The following is a 24,719-nucleotide window of genomic DNA, read 5'->3' on the forward strand; positions in this document are numbered from 1 at the left end:
TGAGCCACCATGTGGTTGCTGGGATTTGAACTCAGGACCTTTGGAAGAACAGTCGGGTGCTCTTACCTGATGAGCCATCTCACCAGCCCATAAATGTATTTTCAAAAGTAGTGAAAACAGTTCCTTAAGAACAATGAATCTTTACTGTTTTTAAATTTTTACTTATTTTTATTTCATGTGCATTGGTGTTTTGCCTTCATGTATGTCTGTGTGAGGGTGCCAGATCCCTCACACGAGAGTTACAATTGAGGAACTGGAGTTACAGACAGCTGTGAGCTGCTATGTGGATGCTGGGAACTGAACCCTTAGTCCTCTGGAAGAGCAGTCAGTTCTCTTAACCACAGAGCCATCTCTCCATCCCAGGAGCATAAAATCTTAATGGTTGATAGGTCTTTAGGAGAGCCATAAAAAAAGATACACAGAATAAATATGGTATTAAAATTTCAGCTAGTGAGCTGAGCATGATGGTGTGCATATATATAGTCTAACTACCTAGAAGATAAGGCAAGAAAACTGCCTGAGTCCAAGGCTACCTGGGCAACAGGTCAACTCACCTCGACATGGGGTAAAAGCATGAAATATGGTATAAAGCTGGGCATGGTGGCCCCCACCTATCACCCCAACAATCAGGAGGCAGAGACAGGTGGACTTCTATTTGAGGGCAACATAGTATATAGAGCTAAGACACTATCCAGAGAGCCAGTCTCCAAAAATCAAAAAAGAAAAAAGGGTTAAAAAAGCTGCTTAAAAGAGAGACGGTGATGATGATCTTTTTAAAAACAGGGAAAGGACACAAGGAAACACTGATATACTTTTATCCTTTTTGGTTTTATAGTCAAGAAACAAGCACAGAAGCCATTCTAACCACGCCCACTACCTCAAAGTTTTTCAACCAAAAATACTTATTATGAATGGAACTATAGTAAATACAAGCAATGAATGAACAACTTGAGTAAAAGGTTATAAAAATGAAATCTGAGTCTGAAAATAGACATCTCACAAGTCTTGCACATCTTGCTCCTACTCTAATAATACACTATTCTTCTGATGCAAACTTAAAAGTCTCTTTTTCAAGTAGATTATAATGCCATATAAAACCCACTAAAAATGCTGGGAATTTGGCTCAGTGGCTTACCTAGAACACAAGACCCTGTGTTCTACCTCAACATAGCAAATAAAGAAAAATGTCTTATTCTGTAGCACAGGATGGATGGCCTAGACTAGAAATCATGGCTCCTGCTTCAGCAGTTACAGGCATTAGCTACTACAATGAAAATTGCCAGAATAATAGTCTAATTCAGCAAAACTTAGACTTTCAGAAAGAATTCCCTTGTACACCACACCCTCATGTTTGAAACCTACCTAAATGGAGTGGTTACCTCACACAAATCAAGTTCAAAGAAAATTAAAACCAAATTGTCTCATATATCATGTTCCATGACTTTAAAAAAAAAATCTTTCCTTCTGGTATGTAGCATCAGGCTACAGCTTACCTGAGAATTTTTAAACATTTCCAATCATATGAATCAGGAGAATGATGTGTGGTATAGTCAGTGTAACTTTAAGAGAGTCAAACCTGCATTTTATATGTACCAAAATTGGAAGTGTTTGTATTGGTTCCTAAAGTCAGGGTTGGTTTGTTACCGAAGAGCCCGCCACTGGTTGTACCAAATGAAGGAGCACTGGTTGTGCTGGTTCCAAAAGTTGTAAGCTTGTTATTGCCAAACAGGGTCTAAAAAGAAAATACAAGAAAATTAGGATAATATAAAAATACAACAGGCTTTGTTGCATGATGAGATGGCGCAGTGGTTGAGAGCACTGACTGCTCTTTCAGAGGATCCAAGTTCAATTCCTAAAAACCTCATGGCAGCTCACAACTGTTTGTAATTCCAAGATGTGATATCCTCCATAGATATACAAGTAGACAAAACACCAATGTACATAAAATAAAAAACCACAACCACCACCACCACCACCACCAACAACAACAAAATAAAGAGCAAATAAGTGTGACTCCCAGTACCCATGCCCCCAACCATCCGTAACTCCAACTCCAGGGGAATCTGAAAACTCTTCAAACATCTGTACCCATGTATACACACATAACATAAAATAATAAAAATTAAAATTAAAATAATAATAAGGGCTAGAAAGATGGCTCAGCAGTTAAGAGCACTAATAACTCTTCCACGTTCACTTCCAAGCACTCATATTAAGTGGCTCAAAACTCCCTGGAACTGGAGTTCCCAGGAACCCAACACCTCTGACCTCTGAGGGTACCTCATTCATACTCACATATGTCCAAACAGACAAACAATAAACATAACTGTAAGTAATAAGGGAAAGTGCATGCAAGTATCGAATATGTAACGGAAGAATAGTTTTAGGAAAAGACAGCTGAACACAGACAATCAGAAGATATAACAGGGCTGGGGAGATGGCTCAGTGGTTAAGAGCACTGACTGCTCTTCCAGAGGTCCTGAGTTCAAATCCCAGCAACCAAATGGTGGCTCACAACCATCTGTAATGAGATCTGACTCCCTCTTCTGGTATGTCTGAAGTCAGCTACCGTGTACTTATATATAATAAATAATTCTAAAAACAACAAAAATAAACCAACAATAAAAACAAAAGGAAGATAAAACAGTCTGAGTAAGATGTAAGCACAATGCTACTAACACAGAAAATTAACAGGATTTCAGTGAGTCAAAGAAAAATACCAAGGTGACTATTAGCCAAGGGTGGTAGTACAGGCCCGCAATTCCAACATGTGGAAAACTAAACCAAGAGGAAGACCAGCCGTCTTTATTGGAGATGAGAGAGGGAAAAGTCAAGAGGGTAAAGGTAAAGGGAGAAAACATTTTTGTTTGTAGCCTGAGATTGAACCCAAGGCCTAGTACATGCTATGCATTCTAATGCTAAGCTACATCCTCAGCACACCCCACCCTTTTTTTGAGCAGAGTATTATATGGTTGAGGCTGGCCTTGACTTCTCTGTAGCCCAGGTTGGATTCAAACTTTTAATCTTGTCTTAGATATGTTTGACCAGCTCTTTGCAGTGGTGGTGATGGTGGTACTGGTGATAAAAACTAGGGCCTTGCGCATGCCAGCCACACACTGTTACACCCAAGGTACTCTGAAACTTTTGTCAATTTTTTTCTCAAGTGGTATTATAGTATAAATTTAACACTGCTTTTTAGATTAACTGCATTCCAAAACAGTAGTTCTGTACTTAGACAACTTACTCAACAAACTGAATAACTGAGTTATACCTTCCACAGTAAGAGAATTCCAGCAATCAACACCAAAAGCATTTAAATTCCAAAAATTATACCAATTTTTCTTCCAAAACACAGTAAAAAAAACTAGGTGTTCAAATTTATCTGATTTGGGCTACACATGGTGATGCAGGCCTTCAATCTCAGCACTATGCAAGTAAAGGTAGGTGGATCTTTTGAGTTTGAAGCCACCCTGGTCTACATAGCAAGGTTCATGACTGCCAGGGCTACATAGTAAAATCCTATCTTAAAGAAAGAAACAAAGAAAGGAAGGAAGGAAGAAAACCTGATTTAAACCATCTAAATTAAGACTACATAATTTAAATTAACCAAATAGATTCTACAATATAAATCATCTTTGAAACTTTGGAGGAAGCTTGAAATGGCAAAGCCACTAAGTATAAAACAAACACACCAAAAAAGACTTTATGCTGTACATAATAAAAATAAGCACTGCTAATTCTCAATTTAAAACTGAATGACTATAACATTATTTTATTTTCTCTTTTTAAAGGTTTTATTAAATGTGTATGGATATTTGCCTACATGTATATCTATGTAATATGTGTATATTTAGTGCCTGCAGAAGCCAGAAGATGGTGTTGGGTCCCCTGAAACTGGAGTGAGACATTTTTGAGCTGCCATGTGGGGCTAGGTCATTTGGAAGAACAGCCAGTGCTTTTAACTGCTGAACGATCTCCCCAGCCCTTAACAGCATGTTCAAACAGATGCAAACCATGCCATCACTGAGGTAAGAGACAATTTAGTAACTGAAAATAAACAATGGGGCGGGGAATACAGACTCCAGTTAGTACAGTACTTTTCTAGAATGCATGAAGCCCAGGTTTGGTCCCCAACACTTCAGGAATCTGGGCATGATGGCAAATATTTGCAATACTAGCACCAGGGAAGTGAAAACACGAAGATTAGTAGTTTGGGGCAAACTACTTTGGGTTATCCTTGGCTACAAAGAAGTTCCAGTCAGCCTGAGAAGAAAGACTGTGGGAAGCTGGCAAGATGGCTCTGGGTAAACATACTTGCCACCCAGCCTGATGATCTGAATTTGATCCTTGGAACCCACATAGCAGGAGAGACTAGACTCCTACAAATAAGTGGTTTCTGACTGCCATGTGTGCAGTATAGTAGAGGCATACATATGCAAAAATGAATTTTAAAATTAATACAAATTATATGTATACATATTTATATATGAATAGAGAGGGGGAAAACAAAAAACACAAACATATTTATGTTAAATTCTTAGAAAATAGTTATCTATTTTATATATATTCCTTTAACAGATTTAAGAACTCCAAATTGCAGTCAACTGTGATACCTACCGAACCAACTGCACCAAATCCAGTATTGGGCTGTCCAAAGAGACCTGTTCCTGTCCCAAATGCTGTCCCAGTGCTGGTGTTTGTAGCTGTTCCAAAAAGACCTCCTGGTTGTGAGGCTTGGGTTACTCCAAATAGGCCCTGGAAAGTGTAATCTAGATTAAAAGGCAATTCATAATAGTTTTCTTTAAAGTCTTAGATTGGTTTTTAAAAAGTCACCATTATTTTTTAAAGCATGTGTGATAAACATAAAATTCTTAAAGATTTCTTTGCAAAAATCCTGAAAAATCAAAACTATAAATTTATCCCCTACAACCAAAGCCCCTGTTTCCAGAACAGTAAGTGAGCTTCAAGTGCTGGGCGTGTATTAAACCTTTCAATGAATTCATGTGCTCTAAGGTGTTCTGGTATAAGCTATGTAAAAAGATTCTGCTATCAAAACAAACAAAAGAAACCACCTCATTTTGTTCTAAATGCTTATAAACTTAACCCATTATGAAAGAGGCTGAAGCAAAATCATGAGTTTCAGGTCAGCCTGGACTGCAGAGTGAAACCCAGGGTCATAAACACAACAATGAAACACAATCATGAGTTTTATAATTCTGGGTATTTGATCTATTGAGTAAACCTCAGTTATTAATGATAAGGGATTTAACCTCATTCTTCTGCAGAAGGACAATCAGTTATTGTACTCATGCTGGAAAATCAGTTGTATATAAATGTGAGGATTCGTTTCTTTATTCAATTTTACACATATGCTTCACTGAATTTTTGAGATTTGTCTCATGCAGCCCAGATTGGCCTTGAACCAGATACATAGTCAATGTTATCCTTGAACTCATGATCCTCTTACCAACTGCCAAGATTACAGTATATCCAGTTCCATATTTGTCCCTATAATGCCAGTAACCAGTCTTTACCTTCAATATTTTTTCAACAATCTCATCCATGTACATAATGTATTGTGATCATACATACATGCTCCACTCTCATATTTCCTTCCCACTCCTTCTGAATCAAACCATCAATATCACAAGGCATATAGCTTCAAGATAGTCACCTGATACCCACTAAGCAACCTCTTAGTGAAAGAAAACTATGCTCAGAAAGGATAAATGACATACTCAACAAAATACTCACTGGGCTGATACAAACTCCAGGTCTTCACTACTGAAAGAAAGGTTTGTTTTCTTCCCTATACTGAATAACCCATTCAAAAGAAATGCAGTAGAGATAGCACTTGTAAGTTAAACATGACTACCAGTCCCATTACTTAGCTTCCTTCATAAATAAGACCTGGAGTTAACTAAGGGCCTGTTTCCTTACCATAGTATTGGTGCTTGGCTGTCCAAGGGTGCTGGTATTACCAAAGGAAAAGCCAGTATTCGGGGTGGTTGTAGCCTGGCCAAATGGTTTGCTGAAGAGACTGGTAGTCTGTTGATTCTGTTGACCAAAGAGACCACCTGGATTTGTTCCAAATCCAGTTGTGCCTTTCAGAAAAAGGATAAAAACAAACACAAACAAAAAACAAATGAAAAAAAACAAAACAAAAATTCTCTCAAATGAGCCAACAATCTTCTGAGCTTTTTCTACTGCTAAATTATTGTATGGTCATCACTTAGCAACCTATTTTCTATCTTTAGCTAGCTCTACTTTATGTTAAAACGTTCTTTTCTACTAGACTTCAACTCAAAAATTCTAAAATGACTAAATGACTAAATGACTTTCCTTTGTGAACTCAACTTTTCCTGTTTTATAAGATAAAATATTCAGGCTGGAGAGATGACTCAATGGTTAAGAGAACTGACTGTTCCTCCAACTTGAGTTTTGCTGGGCCTGCTGGCTCATATCTATAATCCCAGCATCTGAAAGATGAAGGACTGCTTTGATTTTGAAGTCAACTTGAATTACACAGTGAGACCCTACTTCAAAAAAAAACTTCTAAAACCTTAGGGTTTTAAGACACATGTTTTCAAGTTAGCTGAATTTTCCTAAAAGCACATACAATCAGTTCTTTTACCTTGATATTACTCAAATATCACCTTCTGAAATGAAAGGACTCCTTAGCCACCTACACTTTTAACTGTCTCTTCTTACTCATAAATATCCCAGTTCTTGTAACAGAGTGACAGTCATGATTTACTTCTATTTGACCTTTTTTTGGGAGGGGCGTGGGGAGGGGAGTTCTCTGTATAGCTCTGGCTGTCCTGGAACTAACTTTGTAGGTGAGACTGGCCTAAAACTCACAGACATATGCCTTCCTCTCCTTCTTGAGTGCTGGGATTGAAGGCAAGAGCCACTAACGCTCAGTTTGACCATTTTTCTTTATGGAATAATGAAGTGCTTACTAGTTCCAAAGGCAGTTTTGTTCTGACCATATGAAAAGGCTGAGTTAGTGGTGGAGGAGCTGAAGAGTCCTGTTGCACTGGAAGTTGCTGGAGAAGACCCAAATAAGCCAGCCGTGGTACCTGCTCCCACTTGGTTCTGTGGGCCTTTCCGGTTAGCCTGATAATCCTCCAAACGTAGTTCCTGAAAGTAAATACATTACCAAAATTAACATATAGCAAAAAAAAAAAAATTACTTAGAGGAGACCTACACAAGAAACTGTTACAGAGTAGTAAAACTGATATACTGAAGTACAAAGTCAGTGTCTATCTATATAAAATTAAGAGACTGGCAAAAATGGACAATCAAGGTGGAAGCTAATTTTGGAGGGAAAGGACTGTAATGAAGGGAGAGAACAAGAAGAAATGTTAGATATGCTTGGTTTCTTGTTTTTTTTTTCCCTATGCTGTCACTTAATACATATCCTTTCACTTAGTGAAAAAATTTTTAAGCCAAATATTTAAGATTTTGCACAAATTTACTAAAAGATCATGTTATGTACACAAATGTATTGTTACTACAATGTAAATATCTATCCAGTATAGAATACTAGATAAAAAGATGTACTTAGTACTACTGTATATGTGGAGAATATTATTCTAGCCTAAAATATATAACACATAATACATAAAGATAATACGTTATCTTGAAAAACATCTTTACTAATGTCAGGCTTTTATTCAGAACCAATGTGAACCATTAAATCTTAAGTATTAAGCTGGGTTTTTCCCTTCATTTTACTGACCTCTAATGACTTGCTTTCATATTCTTTCATAGCAGTAATACATTGATGCTTTGTACTGATGTTAGTGCTAACTCCAGCTTTGACCATAGTATCTGTACCAGTGGGAGGCTGCAAAGAAAGACAAAGGCATATTTCAATATTTCAAATTCCAATTTTTCTGTGTACTCTCACAGATACAATTTCTCAATCACTAAACTTTAAAACTATTAACTACTTCATTTTTTTTTTTTTTAATAACAAGTTAGGACAAAGAGTATAATTCTGCTCAGTGGTTAGTACCTGATTAACATTTACAAAGGCTTGGATTAAATCCCCATGCTCTCTGCCTACTCAAAAAACATCATTTAGGAGACCATGTAGTGCCCATACCTACAATCCCAAGACTCTAGAGGCAGCCCTGAATACCAGACCAACCTGGGTGGGCTACAGAAACAAACTAAAAGTTAGAGCTAGGCACAATCGAAAACACACATATAATCCCAATTATTTTAGAAGTTGAAACAAGATCATTTGAGACCAGGAATTCAAGAGCAGCCTGGGCAACACAGTAAGAACCGCATGGTAAAACCGCATGGTAAGATTGTTATCTAAGATGCTTGATTAAAATATATGGCAACATTTCTGATCTCTCCCCTATAACATAGCCACCTGAATAATCCGTCTTGTTTTGTTTTTGGAGACTAGGTTTTACTGTATACTGCCTGGAACTCACTCTGAAGACTGGGCTAGCCTTCAACTCAGAGATCTTCCAACCTTTGCCTCCCAAGTGATGGGAATAAAGTTGTATGCCACTACTGGCTGGCAAGATTTTACTCTTGAGTAGATATAGACTATTGATGGATTATCCCATTTAGCTCCACAAAGAAGTCTTATTTTCAGTTATTTTTCTATGGTCTGTTCTTTATTTTTTAATTTCTATAAACAGAAGACTATTCCAATGCTGCCTAAGAACAGAAATAGTGACAGACACTTGTTGTACTGGCTAGTTTTGTGTCAACTTGACACTGCTCGAGTTATCACAGAAAAAGGAGCTTTAGTTGGGGAAATGCCTCCATGAGATCCAGCTGTGGGGCATTTTCTCAATTAGTGACCAAGGGGGGAGGGCCCCTTGTGGGTGGTGCCATCTCTGGGCTGGTAGTCTTGGGCTCTATAAGAGAGCAAGCTGAGCAAGCCAGGGGAAGCAAGCCAGTAAAGAAACATCCCTCCATGGCCTCTGCATCAGCTCCTGCTTCCTGACCTGCTTGAGTTCCAGTCCTGACTTCTTTCAGTGATGAGCAGCAAAGTGGAAATGTAAGCTGAATAAACCCTTTCCTCCCCAACTGCTTCTTGGTCATGATGTTTGTGCAGGAATAGAAACCCTGACTAAGACACTTGTAATTCTAGCACTTAAAAAGCCAAAGCAAGACCACTATGAGTTCAAGGCCAGACTTGAGTTATGTAGAGAGCTAGTATAAAGACAGCCTGAATTACACAGCAAGACCCTACCTCAGAAATTCTGCTTCCAGCAGGGCGTGGTAGCCCACACCTTTAATCCCAGCACTTGGGAGGCAGAGGCAGGCGAATTTCTGAGTTTGAGGCCAGCCTGGTCTACAAAGTGAGTTCCAGGACAGCTAAGGCTACATAGAGAAAACCTGTCTCGACAAAACAAAACAAAACAAAACAAAAAGGAAAGAAATTCTGCTTCATGTGGGCTATCATAACCAATGTAGAATACAAATTTAATTGGAGTAATAATCTTAACCCAGGATAGTGAAAACTACTCTCAACAATAAAGGAATATCTGGGGGAATCACCATCCCTGACCTCAAGCTATATTACAGAGCTGCACGGTACTGGTACAGAAATAAACAGGTAGATCAACGGAATAGAATTGAAGACCCAGAAATGAACCCATACACCTATGGTCACTTGAACTCTGACAAAGAGCTAAAAGCATCCAGTAGAAAAAAGACAGCATTTTCAACAAATGATGCTGGTTCAACTGACCATCAGCATGTAGAAGAATCCAAATTGATCTGTTCTTACCTCCTTGTACAAAGCTCAAGTCCAAGTGGATCAAGGACCTCCACATAAAACCATATACACTGAACTATATAGAGGACAAAGTGGGGAAGAGCCTCAAACACATGGGCACAGGGGAAAATTTCCTGAACAGAACACCAATGGCTTATGTTCTAAGTTCAACAATAGACAAATGGGACCTCATAAAATTGCAAAGTTCTCCTTAAGGCACAGGACACTGTCAATACAACAAAACAGCAACCAACAGATTGGGAAAAGATCTTTACCAATCCTACATCCAACAGAGGGCTAATATCCAATATACAAAAAACTCAAGAAGTTAAACTCAAGAGAACCAAATAACCTTATCAAAAAATGAGGAAAACAGAATTCTCAACTGGGGAAACTTGAATGACCAAGAAGCACCTAAAGAAAATTTTAACATCCTTAGTTATCAGGGAAATGCAAATCAAAAACAACCCTGAGATTCCACCTCACACTAGTCAGAATGGCTAAGATTAAAAAGTCAGGTGACAGGCTGGTGAGATGGCTCGGTGGGTAAGAGCACCCAACTGCTCTTCCAAAGGTCCAGAGTTCAAATCCCAGCAACCACATGGTGGCTCACAACCATCTGTAAAGAGATCTGACACCCTCTTCTGGAGTGTCCGAAGACAGCTACAGTGTACTTACATATAATAAATAAATCTTTAAAAAAAAAAAAAAGTCAGGTGACAGCAGATGATGGCAAGGATGTGGGGAAAGAGGAACACTCCTCCATTGCAGGTGGGATTGCATAGTGGTACAACCACTGTGAAAATCAGTCTGGCAGTTCCTCAGAAAATTGGACATAGTACTTTCGACATAGTACTTTCCTTCTGGAATATACCCAGAAGATTTCCAACATGTAATAAGGACTCATGCTCCACTATGTCCAAAGAAGCCAGAAGCTGGAAACAATCCAGATGTCCCTTAATAGAGGAATGGATACAGAAAATGTAGTACATTTACACAGTGGAGTACTACTGAGTTATTAAAAACAATGACTTCACAAAATTTGCAGGCAAATCGATGGAGCTAGAAAATATTATCCTAAGTAAGATAACCCAGTCACAAAAGAACACACATGGTATGGATATCAGGCAAAGAGTGTGGAATACCCACAATACAACTCATGGACCACATGAAGCTCAAGAGGAAGACAATCAAAGAGTGGATGCTTCAGTCCTACTTAGAAGAGGGAACAAGATAATCAAGGAAAGTAGAGGGTGGGAGGAAGGGAGTGGGAAGAGGGGCAGAATCAGGTATGGGAGGAGATGAAGATGTACAGAGGGTCAGGAAATTGAACAGAGGTGTGTAGCAATGGGAGGGTAGGGAACTGGGGGTAGCAACCAGAAAGTCACAGATGCCAGGAAAGCAAGAGCCTCCCAGGACCCGAAAAGGATGACATTAGTTGAAATACTCCAAAGGGGAGGAAGAACCTGTCCAGATCATATCCAGAGGTTAGGCATGTTCTTCCCTCTCCCTCCCAGTTGAGAGATGGGGCCACCCACCCATCCCCAAAATTTTAACCCAGAAACACAGGGACAAAGAGTGGAACAGAAACGGAAGAAAAGGCCATTCAGGGACAACCCCACCTGGGAACCAATCCCACATGCTGACACTAAACCCAGATACTACAGCTGATGCCAAGAAGTGCTTGCTGATGATAGGAGCCTGATAATAGCTGTCTCCTGAGAGGCTCTGCCAGATCCTGACCAATACAGATGTAGATGCTTGCAGCCAACCATCAGACTGAGCACAGGCACCTCAATGGAAGAACTGAAGGAGCTGAGGGGATTTATCTGGCATCAGTGGGAGGGAAGGTCCTTGGTCCTGTGAAGGCTCGATGCCCCAGTGTAGAGGAATGCTAGAGCAGTGAGGAGGGAGTGGATGGGTGAGGGAGCACTCTCATAGAAGCAGGGTAAGACGGGATAGGGAAGGGGATTTGCAGAGGGGAAACCAGGAAAGGGGATAGCATTTGAAATGCAAACAAATAAAATATCCATTAAAAAAAGAATAATCGTGATATACATCATAACCTGTATGTTTCATGCTGGAGACAGAGCTCAGTGAAAAGAGTGCTCGCCTACCATACATGAGACTTTGGCTAAATCCCTACAGTGACAACAAAAAGTAGATGTATGTTTCACATTTCCTGTATACATACTAATTACATATGTAATTTTTCTTTTTTTAACTATTCTGTTTGTCTGCATAGGGATCAGAGGACAACTGTAGTTCTGTCCTCTACCATATGGGTCCCAAAGACTAAACTCAGTTACTAGGCTTGATATCAAGTACCTTTATCCACTGAGCCATCTCATTAGTCCTATAAAACCATTACTACTTTTTGTTGGTTGGTTTTTGGAGATACATCTTCTCTCTCTGGTGCCCTTGCTGTCCTGGAACTTGCTCTGTAGACCACGCAGGGCTTGGAACTCACAGAGATCAGCCTGCCTCTGTCTCCTGAGTGCTGGGACTAAAGGCGTAGTCACAACACAGTGTCATTAGTACTATTTTAAAAAATTATTCCCCCCACCACAGGATTTGGGGGATGGGGTGACTAGCAATGGCTCAGCAGTTAAGAACACTCACTGACTGCTCTTCCAGAGGCCCTGAGTTCAATTCCCAGCAATCCACATGGTAGCTAAAAACCATCTGTAGGGGAACTGGAGAGATGGCTCAGTAGTTAAGAGCACTTACTGCTCTTCCAGAGGTTCTGAGTTCAATTCCCAGCAATCACATAGTGGCTCACAACCATCTGTAATGGGATCCAATGCCCTCTTCTGGTGTGTCTGAAGGGAATGACAGTGTACTCACATATGTAAAATAAATAAATCTTAAAAAAAAAAAAAAAAAAAAGGAATACTAATTGCTTTTCCAAAGGACCCAGGTTCTTTTTTTTTTCTATTTATTCTTTCAGGGGAGAGCGCGAACACAGTTCCCCACTACCACAAATTATGCAGTTGAGTTTCCTGCATTTGGGGAAATCGCAGGGGTCAGCACACCCCAAGTGCAATGGGTGAGCCTCACCCTGGGAAAACCACCTTCGTGATCATGAGGACTCAGGTTCAATCCCCAGCACCCACATGTTGCTTTACAATTTGCTGTAACTCCAGTTCCAGAGGATGATGCCTCTTGTGGCCGTTCTGGGCAATGCATACAAGGTACATGTACATACATGTAGGTCAAACACCCATACACATAAATTAAAAGACAAAACAAAGAAACAATAACAAAAGACGGTATTTTTGAGACAAAGTCTTACTACACAACCTACATGTTAGTACCTACATGCTAGGTTCTAAGGTCAGAATAGTGCCTCTACTGTGTCAGTTATGTTAAGGTCCTGAGGCCTATTTTTTTTTTTTTTTTTTTTTTTTTGGTTTTTTCGAGACAGGGTTTCTCTGTGTAGCCTTGGCTGTCCTGGAACTCACTCTGTAGACCAGGCTGGGCTCGAACTCAGAAATCCGCCTGCCTCTGCCTCCCGAATGCAGCTTTAATCCAGATTAAAGGCGTGTGCCACCATACCTGGCTCCTGAGGCCTATTATAACAGCACCAGATGGTGGTTCACAACCATCTGTTACTGTAATTGCAAGAGATCATGACACTCTTTTGGCCTGAGTACTGGAATGCACATGGTACGTATTCACACATGTAACAAATATTCATACACATAAACTCAAAATAAAAAAATCTTATTTTTTAAAAACAAAACTGTGATATGTATTCCTGGAGATAGGAGCAATCTGATCATTCTACAAAGAAATACACAAATGGGGAAATATACTGGAAGAAAATACATACATTAAATTTGATGGTAGTTCCTGTAGGTGCTGCTGTAAAACTACTTGGCCCAAAAAGGGAGCCAGATGTGCTACCAAAAGGATTAGAGGTGGTATTTGTAGTTCCAAAGAGTCCTCCACTGCTAGTACTGGTTCCAAAATCTGTAAATTAGAAAAATGAGAATTAGATAGCAAACAACTAAATGTTAACACACCTTGAAAGCAGGGAAGGGTGGAGTAAAGCAGCACTGCTTTCACACTGTCAAATACTCTTCATTTCTCACGAGTAAACAGATTTAAGCTATATTTCATATGACATGTGCTTCCTGGCTACAACTTTCAAAGGTAACAATTGCAAAACCACTGGTTTGCTAAATGTGTATGTAGTTTTTAGATACTACAAACAAAACTAAAAAGAAATATTTTATTTCACATGTATATTTCATCTCATTTCTCCTTTTCTTACTAAGAATGAATGAGTGCTGAATGAAACTGTCTTTCTGAAAACATCACAACAGCATTATGTTTTTATTTAGATACAGTATTTCATATACCCATATATTACCAAAATATTGTATATGTAAAGTGGTCCTATTGGAGCAATCAAGCATAGATAGGTTAAGATAAAATATGACCAACTCCTGGAAAAACTTAACATCAGAGGGCACTGTTGTTTATTTTACAGAAACTAACTCAGAAGCAGGATTGTAATTCAAATACTTAGGAGGCTAAGTAGGAAGGGCTGCACTCAGTTCAGTACTAGCCTGGACTAACTACACAGTGAATTCCAGGCTTGCTGAGACTACAAAGACACTGTTTCAAAAATCCAAGTAGAAAGTACTATAGAAATAGTATCCCCTAGCCAGGCATAGGGGCCCACACCTATAATCTCAGAAGAGAGGCAGAGACAGACCTTTGTGAGTTTGAGGCCAGCCTGCTCTACACAATGAGTTCCAGAACAGCCATTGCTACATAAGACCCTATCTCAACAAAGTTATAGCTAGATATGGTAATCTGTACCTACAACCCAGTCCTCAAGAAGCAGAGACAGGAGGATCAGAAGTTTAGGGTCATTGAGTTCCAGGACAGCCAGGGCTACACAGAGAAACCTTGGAAAATCTTGCCTGCTAATATTTAATGTTAAGTTATAACCATTATGAGCATTTTGATTTCTTATTAGTAAATTATCACTTCCAAGGAACTCTGATCCTAAATATGTTTTTTATAGTTGATAGGACTGGGCTGGAGAGATGGCTCAGTGGTTAAGAGCACTGACTGTTCTTCCGAAGGTCCTGAGTTCAATTCCCAGCAACCACATGGTGGCTCACAACCATCTATAATGAGATCTGACACCCTCTTCTGGTGTCTCTGAAGACAGCTACAGTGTACTTACATATAATAATAAATAAATCTTTTTTTAAAAAAAAAAAGTTGATAGGACTATCTCTTTTTGCATTTTCAACCTGATCAACAGAATGGATTTCAGGACAGCCGGACTACACAGAGAAACTTTGTCTCAAAAAACAAACAAAACAAAACAAAGACAACTACAACAACAACAAAAACCCCTGAACAAACAAAAAAGATTGCATTCTATGTGGCATGTTTAACTATTTCAACATCCTACCAGAAAGGGTGACATAACAATACCAGGGAAGTAGACGCCGGAGTTTGAGGCTACCCCGGTCTACATGAGACTTTGCCTCACTCAGACACACCAAGAAAAAGTTTGTTTGTTTTTCAAAATCCCTACAGTTTTACCTTTCAAAAAATTGTTGGTTGCTTAGCCACTTGTATATTACTGTGCTCTTGTCACATAAACAGCATCACCTCATAGGGCAGTTAGTGGCTGCCTTAAAGTACTATCTAGAGAAATAGCCACTGGCGACATACAGATTTATAAAGTCAACAACATCTGCTATGAGCAAAAAGCAGAGGAGTAATTAAGCAGTATTTCTAATTCCTGTTGCTCTAATCTCTTTGTTGTAAATGTGAGACACAGGCCAGGAGGCCATTCTAGGTCAGACACATCTCTCTGTCTGTTTTATTGTATGTGTGTATTTTTTTGAGACAGTGTTTCTCTGTATAGCCCTAGATGTCCAGAAACTGCTATACTTACTGCCCTCTTTTCTAGCCTACTAAACTCAATATACTTTCAGGTTCTCCTATTTCCTGGTTTTGACCACTTGATGGGAAAGGAGATAAGTATGTCTTGATTTGGTTGTAGAGCAAAGAGGAGAGAACACATTCAACAAACAAATCAAATATTAAACGAGTAGAAGTACAAGTCCAAAGAATAGTGTCCTACTTACTCCCAAAGCCAGTTGGTTTATTTTGTGCAAATGCATTGTTCTGGGATGAGAAAAGACTGGTCCCGGTACTTGCAGTTCCAAATAAGCTATTTGATGTTCCTGTTGATGTGCCAAACCCAAAACCAGTGCTTGTGGAGGTTGCTGGCTGGCTAAATGAACTGGTACCAAACAATCCTCCTGAAGAGATGGCGGGGAAGAAAACAAGTTTATGTGGATAAACTGTAGTCACTAAGTAAAGTTCTATGCCAGCTACATATAAACAATATATATTCCAAACAAAATCCCTTACCTGGTTTGGTCTGTGAATTTCCAAATAAGCCTCCAGTATTGTTGCTAGAACCAAATGCAGATGTCCCAAATGCTCCTCCACTAGTCGTACCAAAGCCAGTATCTGAAATAGCAAAATTCAGGGTCAATAATAACTGCAACGTTTTTGTTTTGTTTTGTTTTTGTTTGTTTGTTTTTCCGTAACATCCTGCATTAAGCAGAACCACTAATGCAATTTAAAACCTTTCTCAAATTTCCATGGAAATTCTTATGGAATAGAAATCAAGCCAAGGCATTTTACTTACCCTCAGGAATGTAAACTTTAAATCAAAGGTGTGACTGCACGAACAGAGGGTGCAGCCCAGTGGTAAGAGTATTACTTAGCACAGGCCCTGGGTTTATCTCTAGGTCCAGAAAAAGTGGACTGGAGGAACCCCAAGCCCAGGGAATGGTGTGGTCCACAGTAGGTGGATCCTTCCCCATCAATCAGGATAATCACAATGATCATTCACAGATATTCTTAGATCCAATTCTCAATTATGTCAAGTTAACAATTAAAACTAACCATGGCAGTGACTCATGCCTATAATTCCAGCACTAGAGAAGCTAAGTCAGGGGGACTGGAAGTCGAAGGCCAGCTTGAGCTATATAGAGTTGTGCCCGTTACAGTGATACTGGTTCTCAAAACAAGACAACCAAATCAAGACATTTTCACCTAGTTCATTCTTTTTAATAACTTACTTTGTCCAAATGTCGACGTTGTGCCAAAGCCCCCTGTACCACCCCCAAAGGGGGTTCCAAATGATTTGTTAAACATCTTCAAAGCAAGTGTTTGCTTCAGAAAGCTGTAAAAGAGAAGTTTTTCTTTTGAGACACAGAAATTTGTTTCAAGAAATCTATCACTTTACAAATATTAGCTAGGCCCATAGAAATGATAACATGGTCCTCCTATTCAATATCCTCTAGCCTTGAATGATGAATTAAATACTATATGAATCTGCATGCTTTCTAAAATGACTAGTACTGTAGCGTGATATTAATTTCTGATCGTATCAATGGCCATCCCCTGAAAATGTTTTCATGTATGTGCACTGAATTGCAGGGCAATTTAATTTTTATTATTTTTAGTGTGTGCATCCCTCCAAATGCCACAACACATGAGAAGACAGGGGATATAAATGGATATTTTTTCTTCTACCACGTGGATTCTGGGAGTTGAACTCAATTCATCAGGCTTGACAAAAAAAATGACACTAGCTCAGCTTATTTAAAAATTTTACCTAATTTTTGTTTTAATATTATAATACAGTTCAGTACAAACAATCTGCATGAACAGTGTGTTTGCTATCCAGCACTGAACACTGTGGCACACCAAAATCTTAGCACTCTGGAGGTGGGAGAAAAGGGGATCAGAAATTGAAGGTCATCCTCTATACAGAGCTCACAGCCAGTCTCAAAACAACAGAAACAAACAGAAAACATGAGTTTACGTCTATGAGGATAGATTTTTAACAAAAAACGCACCTAGGAGCTGGGCGTGATGGCACACACCTTTAATCCCAGGACTCAGGAGGCAGAGGCATGTGGGTTTCTGAGTTCGAGGCCAGCCTGGTCTACAAAGTGTGTTCTAGGACAGCCAGAGCTATACAGAGAAACCCCATATCAAAAACAAAACAAAACAAACAAACAACAAAAAAAAAAAAAAACGCACCTAGGAAATTATACAGCATATACATCAAAACCATATTCTGTTATCTGAACTATCTGAAATATTTTCCTGGTCAGGACTGGAAAGACAGCTTAGCAGTTAAGAGCACTTAATGACTAGACTTAACGTTAGGGAATATATACTTCATGTAATCACCTACTTTTCAGTAATGAGATCTGTTTTAAATTCCATATCTTTAGCCAGATATGATAGCACACTGCCTATAACAGGCAGGACTGCCAGGGCTACACAGAGCAGAAACTTTGCCACACACACACACACACACACACACACACACACACACACACAAAGCCAAAAGATCTGAATAGATAAGTTAGGGGAGAAAAAGATTTCAACATGTATGTTGACAAAAAATAAATAAATGAATGATAAATTTTATTTATATACATATTATCACAATTTTTAAAAATTCTATTTCATGGCTGTAAGGATGGCTTGGCAATTAGAAGCACTCACTAGCTGTTCTTCCAGAGGTCGTGAGTTTAATTCCCAGCATCCACATGGTGGCTCACAACCATTAGCCACAGTCCCATGGGAACCACTGCCTTCTGCTGTGCAAATGTACATATAAACAAAGCACCTATATGCATTAATTATATAAATCTTTTTTTAAAAGTCTAGTACATGAGGCTAGAGAGATGGCTCAGCGATTAACAGCACTGATTGCTCTTCCAGAGGTCCTGAGTTCAATTCCCAGCAACCACAGATGGCTCATAACCATCTGTAATGGGGTCCAATGCCCTCTTTTGGTGAGTCTGAAGAGAGTAACAGTACTCAGATTAAATAAATAAATCTAAAAAAAAAATTGTTTCATAACAATAGTGAGTTTGGACACATGGACCATGTGTCACTCAAATCAAGGGTTATCCAGTTATCATGTTGATTTTGCCAGGCACCTCCTTTTTTAAAAAAACAAAAACAAAACACTGTTTTGGGATATAGTGTTAGTTACAGTGCTTGAAGTTATATAAATACTGCTGGCCGTGGTGGCGCATGCCTTTAATCCCAGCACTTGGGAGGCAGAGGCAGAATTTCTGAGTTTGAGGCCAGCCTGGTCTACAGAGTGAGTTCCAGGACAGCCAGGACTATACAGAGAAACCCTGTCTCGAAAAAAAGATTAGGCTTATAACTATCATTGTTAAGTGTCAAGGGATGTTTGACTGTTACTTGCCCTTTTTCATTCTTATTGTTATTATATTAGCACATGCTAACTCTGTATGTGCAAACATACTTTGATCATATTCATACCTCTTTCTCCCACTACTTAACCTTCTCTCTTCCATATCTCTACCAGTCCCCCTTTAATTTCATGTTTATCTATCTTTTTTCCCTGTGTAATCCTGGCTGTCCTGGAACTTCCTCTGTAGACCAGGCTGGTCTCCAACGGAGGTCCTCCTGCCTCTCCCTCCTGGGTGCTGGGATGAAAGGTCTGCACCGTCACTGTGTGGCTTGTCACTTTTTTCTTTTCCTCCTCTTCTTCCTCTTCTTCCTCTCTCTCCTCCTCCTCTTCTTTTTTTTTTTTGAAACAGGTTTTCTCTTCTTCTTCTTCCTCTTCCTCCTCCTCTTCTTCTTTTTTTGAAACAGGTTTTCTCTGTATAGCCCTGGCTATCCTAAAAGACTGACCTAAAACTCAGACATCTGCCTGCCTCTGCCTCCCAAGTACTGAGATTAAGAGGGTGTACAACCATGCCCAGCAGCCTGGTACCTTCTTACTTATCTCCACACACAGCCATCTTGTTTGTGTAATTCTGATGGCTAAACGAGAGGCATTGCACTCTTTAAACGATGGCTAATAACAATTTTTCCTCTGTAAAACATACCTTTACAGGGCATTTTAGTTGTAATTTGTGCTTTGGGTACACTAGACTCTACACACCTTAAATTCTATAGCTCCTAACTATCAACATTTTACTTTTAGAAATCTTACCCTAATACAGAAACCTACCACTCATTATATACATATTTCACGAAGGGACTCTAAGTAGTAATAAAATATCCTGGAAGATACCTCTCCATCTACAAAAGCATTTGTGTTCATCATGTCAACAACAATGAATGGATATTGTTAGGAGCTATCTATTATCACTTACATCACCTCTATTTTGCAGATTAGAAAAGACCAGATTTTACTGCATTTTACAAGGTCATAAAGGTAAGTGGAACTCAAGTTTAATCTATTTTCTACATTTCCAAAGACCCTTTCAATCAATTAAAGATAGGTAATAGGCAATAAGCAAAAACATACATAGTATATTAAAGAAATTCAACTGCCTCAAACCCAAGAACAAGAAGAATGAGGGCAGCAAATGTTTAATCTATGAAGAAAGTTTCTCATTCAAAAGCAACCTATCTTTCCTACTCCTCCCACCCCTTTTTGGAGACAGGGTCTCACTATGTGTCTCAGGCTGACCAAGAGACCTGCCTGCATCTGCCTCCTCAGTGCTGGGATTAAAGGTGAAAATCAGCATGCCCACTCAACTTTCTTAGTTCTGAGAAGAATGAACTTGTCATATTCTCAGCTATCTTGCTGAGCAAGGTCTCTTAAATTATCACAACAGGGGCTAGGGATGTAGCTCAGTTAGCAAGAGTGCTGGCCTAGCATGCAGCGTAAGTGAGGAATGGCAGCACATGTCTCTGTAGGTTTTTAGGAGGTCAAATGTCATCCTTAGCTACACAGATCTTATCTCAAAACAAATCACAACAGAAACAAAATTACAATGAAGTAAATCAAGATCAAAGACAACCTCACGATTTGTCTTACTACAAAAATTGAAGTCTGGTAAACTGGGTGAATTGGAGCTTACCTACAATCCCAGCACTAGAGGTGCAAAGGTAAGATGAACAGGAATTCAGGCTCAACCTCAGCTACTTGGTAAACGTGAGGCTAGCCTAGGCTGAGGCCCTAACACAAAACAAAAACTAGTAAATACATACAGCTCTGCTCTTCAAATCATTTATTTTCCTCACTCTGCTGTGTAACACCATTGACTCAATGAAAACTGTCTACTTTTTATTCTTTATTGTTGCTGCCAAACAACCCAATTCACTCTATAGAACCCAACTTCAGTATGGTATCTTTTGTTACTTCATTTAGTAATGGCATTCTTCTAAACATCCATAGCACAACATAAATTCTTTACACATATCTATCTTGACCCTTACTTCCCATCCTGGATACTGTGAAACAATAAACTATGCAGACTTTCATTTAGGACTGGAAAATATTTCTTGTACCAGCTGCTGTACTATAAGACAGCCTTCAGCTGTCAGTTCTTTTCAGAATTGCCTCTACTTGCCTCATCCAAGGTCATACTTTTTTCCTTTGATAGCCTAAATCCATGGCCAATGCTAGGACTCGACTCCAGCTTAGTGTAACTCTAAAGGGGAGGTAATTTCAGCTTTTTAAATTTTTGTGGGATTGGTTGATGCTTTCATCAACCAATGTTGATTAACACAACACTGACCACACTAGAAATATAGTTTAGTGGTAGAGTACTTTTTCAGAGAATTAGGTTCAATTCTCTTCTACTACTAAGAAAAGATAATAAATAAAAATAAAGAGTGTCACAAGGGCAATGGTCAGTTTTAATGCTTGCCTTTGTCTGTAAAGCCCAAGGTTCTATCCCATCACTATGCATATTCAAATGTCATTTCCTACTTTCTCACTTCTCTCACAGGAGATGATACCAAGAAAGTTTCCTGCACCAACCTCTAAGGACTGCCCACTTCAGAGTCTGCTACCAGAGGAACTTAACTTTATCCCATTTACTGCTAACCTGCTGAGGCAAGGGGCAATTATCCTTTTTGTTGTTGTTTTGAGATGGCACAGCTATAGAAAGCTACCCTCAAACTTTCTATGGACCGCAGATTGACTTTGAACTGCTGATCTTCCTGCCTCTACCTCCCACATGTAGGATTCCAGGTGGTTGACTCTACAACAGGTTATTTGGGGTTTTGGAAACAGGATCACTCATAGCCCAGGCTGGCCTCAAACTCACTAGGTAGCTAAGAATGACACTGATCTTTCTTCCTCCATCTCCAAGGCAGTGAGACTACAGGTATATGCTAGCACAACAAATGACAAGAAACACAAGTTATGGTGGTACATTCAGGTAAGATATGATGAAGTAGAAGCAAGATAAAATGTAATCTCTTATGATAAAACAATTCACGGTATTTCCATGGCTTAGATAAAATTTTCTACAAAAACTCATTTTTATCTTTATGAATTAATTTATTTACATTCATAAGACATTTAAAGTGATCTTTAATTTCAGCCTTAATTTCCCTCTGCAGTTTGTGCATCAATAACCTTTATTACTTACTCTATATAATACCAAGAAAGAGTCAACACACATCAGTAATCTAACTACTAGACAGAAATATGTTCCCCCAATGTCAAAAAGTTTGATCTCTTACTTTATCATATATCTAAATTTTGTACACTATGTTAACTCTGGATACAACAACAAAATTAGTTTTCTAACTCAAAAAGTTAAACAACAACAAATAACCAAACCTCTAAGCACTGTCTGACAACGTGAATGACTTTATGACTATGAGGCTTCAAGGCCCCTCCCAGCTTGCTGCTTTCTAATTCTTTTTTTTTCAAGACAGGGTTTCTCTGTAAAGCCCTGGCTGTCCTGGAACTCACTCTGTAGACAAGGCTGGCCTTGAACTCAGAAATCCACCTGTCTCTGCCTCCCGAATGCTGGGATTAAAGGTGTGTGCCGCCGCCACCACCCCCGGTCCGCTGCTTTCTAATTCTAAAACGTTCTACAAATGTTAACTGATCTGTCTTCCTTCCTACTGCACTGAACTCATTTTTAACAAAGTCAGCAAAGAGCAAACACAGTAGGCACTTGTAGAAGAACAGACTGAGTAGTTACTTTCTACTTTACAAAGCACTTTTTTGTTTCTCTTTTAATCTCCATGGTAATAGTAGAAAAGGGAGGAATCACTACCCATAGTTATTGAATTAATAAAAGAAAAGAGTATGTTTTTGTTTGAGACAAGGCCTCAACAGGATCTCACACTAACCCAGGCTGACCTGGAACTCACAGCACTCTTCCTGCAAAAGCACCTGGTAAGCACTGCCTACTTTGGTCTTGGATGTGATAAGAGAGACAGGAAAGGAGGCTAGGTACAAGTCCAGAAAGAACAAAGTACCTAGTCTTAACTTTAACATTTCTGAGGTTAGCCTTAAACTCCTTATTCTACCTCTGCTTCTGAAGATCTGGGAATTCAAGCATACCCACAAGCCCCATCACAAGCTTCACAACTTTAATCCCAGCACCAGGGAGGCAGACAGGTGGATCTCTTGAGTTGGAGGCCAGCCTGGTCTACAGAGGGTTCCAGAACAGCCAGGGCCCTATCTCAAAAACAAAAACACAAAACAAAAAATAAATAAATAAATAAAAAGGTCCCTATACTACAACCACCAACCACAACGCAGCAAAGATTGTTTTATTTATTTATTCCTACACATTTATGCAACATGTGTGTGGGTCCCTCACTTTTTAAAAACGGGTTTCATGAATCGCAGGCCGTGTTTCAAACTCGGTATGTTGTCAAAGAGGACCTTGAACTTCTGTGCTAGCTGTTTCTCTTGTCAACTTTACACACTAGGATCACCAGGAGAGAGGAACTATCCAGACCAGCCTAGCCTGCATCCTTGTATGCAGGAAAATGTCTTGATTGATGCAGGAGGGCTCAGCTTACTATAAACAGCAGCATCCCTATGAAGGTGGGTCTGGGCTATATTAAGAGAGCTGAGCATGAGCCAGTGGTCTAGCAAGTAACAGCTAGGTTTTCAAGGTTTCTGTTTCAGTTCCTGCCTTAAAATTCCCTCAGCAGTGTGCTGAAACTAAAAGTTTGAGATGAACTAACTCTTGCCTCCCCAAGTAACTTTTGATCATGTATAGCAACAGGAAAGTAAACCAAAACAACTTTGATCTTCCTGCCTTTATCTCCCAAATGCTGGGGTTAAAGGTCATGTTACCAGGCCTGTTTTATGAAGTATTGAGGAGAATCTAGGGCTTCATGTATACTAGGCAAACACTCCACTAACTAATCTATATTGCCAGCTCTTTGCTTCCAAATTTGTTATTGTTTTGAGAGACAGGGTCTCACTGTATCCCTGGCTGGCCCCGGAATCCATCTGTACACCATTAAACTCCCTGGGACTGTCATTGAAGACCTGTGCCATGACATCCCTGATTTAACTTGTGAGAATACTGAAATGGATCAATATAGTAACAACTGTAAAATGTTATTTATCAACATAACTTAGTGAACCAATAATTTCCAAACTATCAATACTGATGTCATTAAATCATGTATAAGATACAGTATGCAAGATGAACTGATAAATTTCTGTGTAACACAGGACATAAATGTAATGTATGGCTTCTAAATCTGCATTACAAACCTCTAACAGATGAGTGCCATATCAATGGAGAACACAAACATCTGAAAAGACTATTAAAATACTCCCTTCTTTTTTAGCTAGTTATCTACATAGGTTGGGTATTTCTCACAAACTTACAATGTCAACTGCTGGAATATAAAAGTCAACTACTGTATCCAATCATCTTTTATTAATCCAGCTTTCTCACTAAATTTTAAAATTATTATTGTATTGTGTCTTATTTTTCAGACAGGATTTTACTTTGTAGCTCTGGATGGACTTGAAATTACAGATATGCTTGCTCTGCCTCTAAGGTGCTGAATTTAAAGGTATAAGCCATCGTGCCCCCACTTATTATTTACTTTAAATAGCCACTTCTACTTTATTTTACATTTATTATATATGTATATATATACATATATATATATATA

General features: G+C 39.1%; 1 protein-coding gene and 1 non-coding gene across 4 annotated transcripts in view; both read right to left on the bottom strand.

Annotated features, from left to right (window-relative positions):
• Nup98 (nucleoporin 98) overlaps nt 1-24,719 on the bottom strand; it is a 92,056-nt gene that overhangs the window by 61,657 nt on the left and 5,680 nt on the right. For 2 of the 3 annotated variants that reach the window (XM_021221888.1, XM_021221889.2), the window contains exons 2-10: nt 16,892-16,995; nt 16,173-16,274; nt 15,884-16,060; nt 13,594-13,733; nt 7,746-7,853; nt 6,963-7,143; nt 5,941-6,104; nt 4,618-4,755; nt 1,594-1,732 (exon numbers count right to left, since the gene is read on the bottom strand). In XM_021221888.1, the coding sequence (XP_021077547.1) occupies nt 1,594-1,732; nt 4,618-4,755; nt 5,941-6,104; nt 6,963-7,143; nt 7,746-7,853; nt 13,594-13,733; nt 15,884-16,060; nt 16,173-16,274; nt 16,892-16,967 (1,225 nt within the window). In that variant the 5' untranslated portion in view covers nt 16,968-16,995. The remainder of the gene's footprint in view (nt 1-1,593; nt 1,733-4,617; nt 4,756-5,940; nt 6,105-6,962; nt 7,144-7,745; nt 7,854-13,593; nt 13,734-15,883; nt 16,061-16,172; nt 16,275-16,891; nt 16,996-24,719) is intronic. The other variant, XM_029534880.1, reaches the window with a different exon arrangement.
• Nucleotides 12,707-12,868, bottom strand: LOC115062778. Its single transcript, XR_003842711.1, has one exon. It is a non-coding gene; the product is annotated as a U1 spliceosomal RNA (small nuclear RNA).

This window comes from Mus pahari, chromosome 1, assembly GCF_900095145.1.
Source record: "Mus pahari chromosome 1, PAHARI_EIJ_v1.1, whole genome shotgun sequence".
NCBI classification, from domain to species: domain Eukaryota; kingdom Metazoa; phylum Chordata; class Mammalia; order Rodentia; family Muridae; genus Mus; species Mus pahari.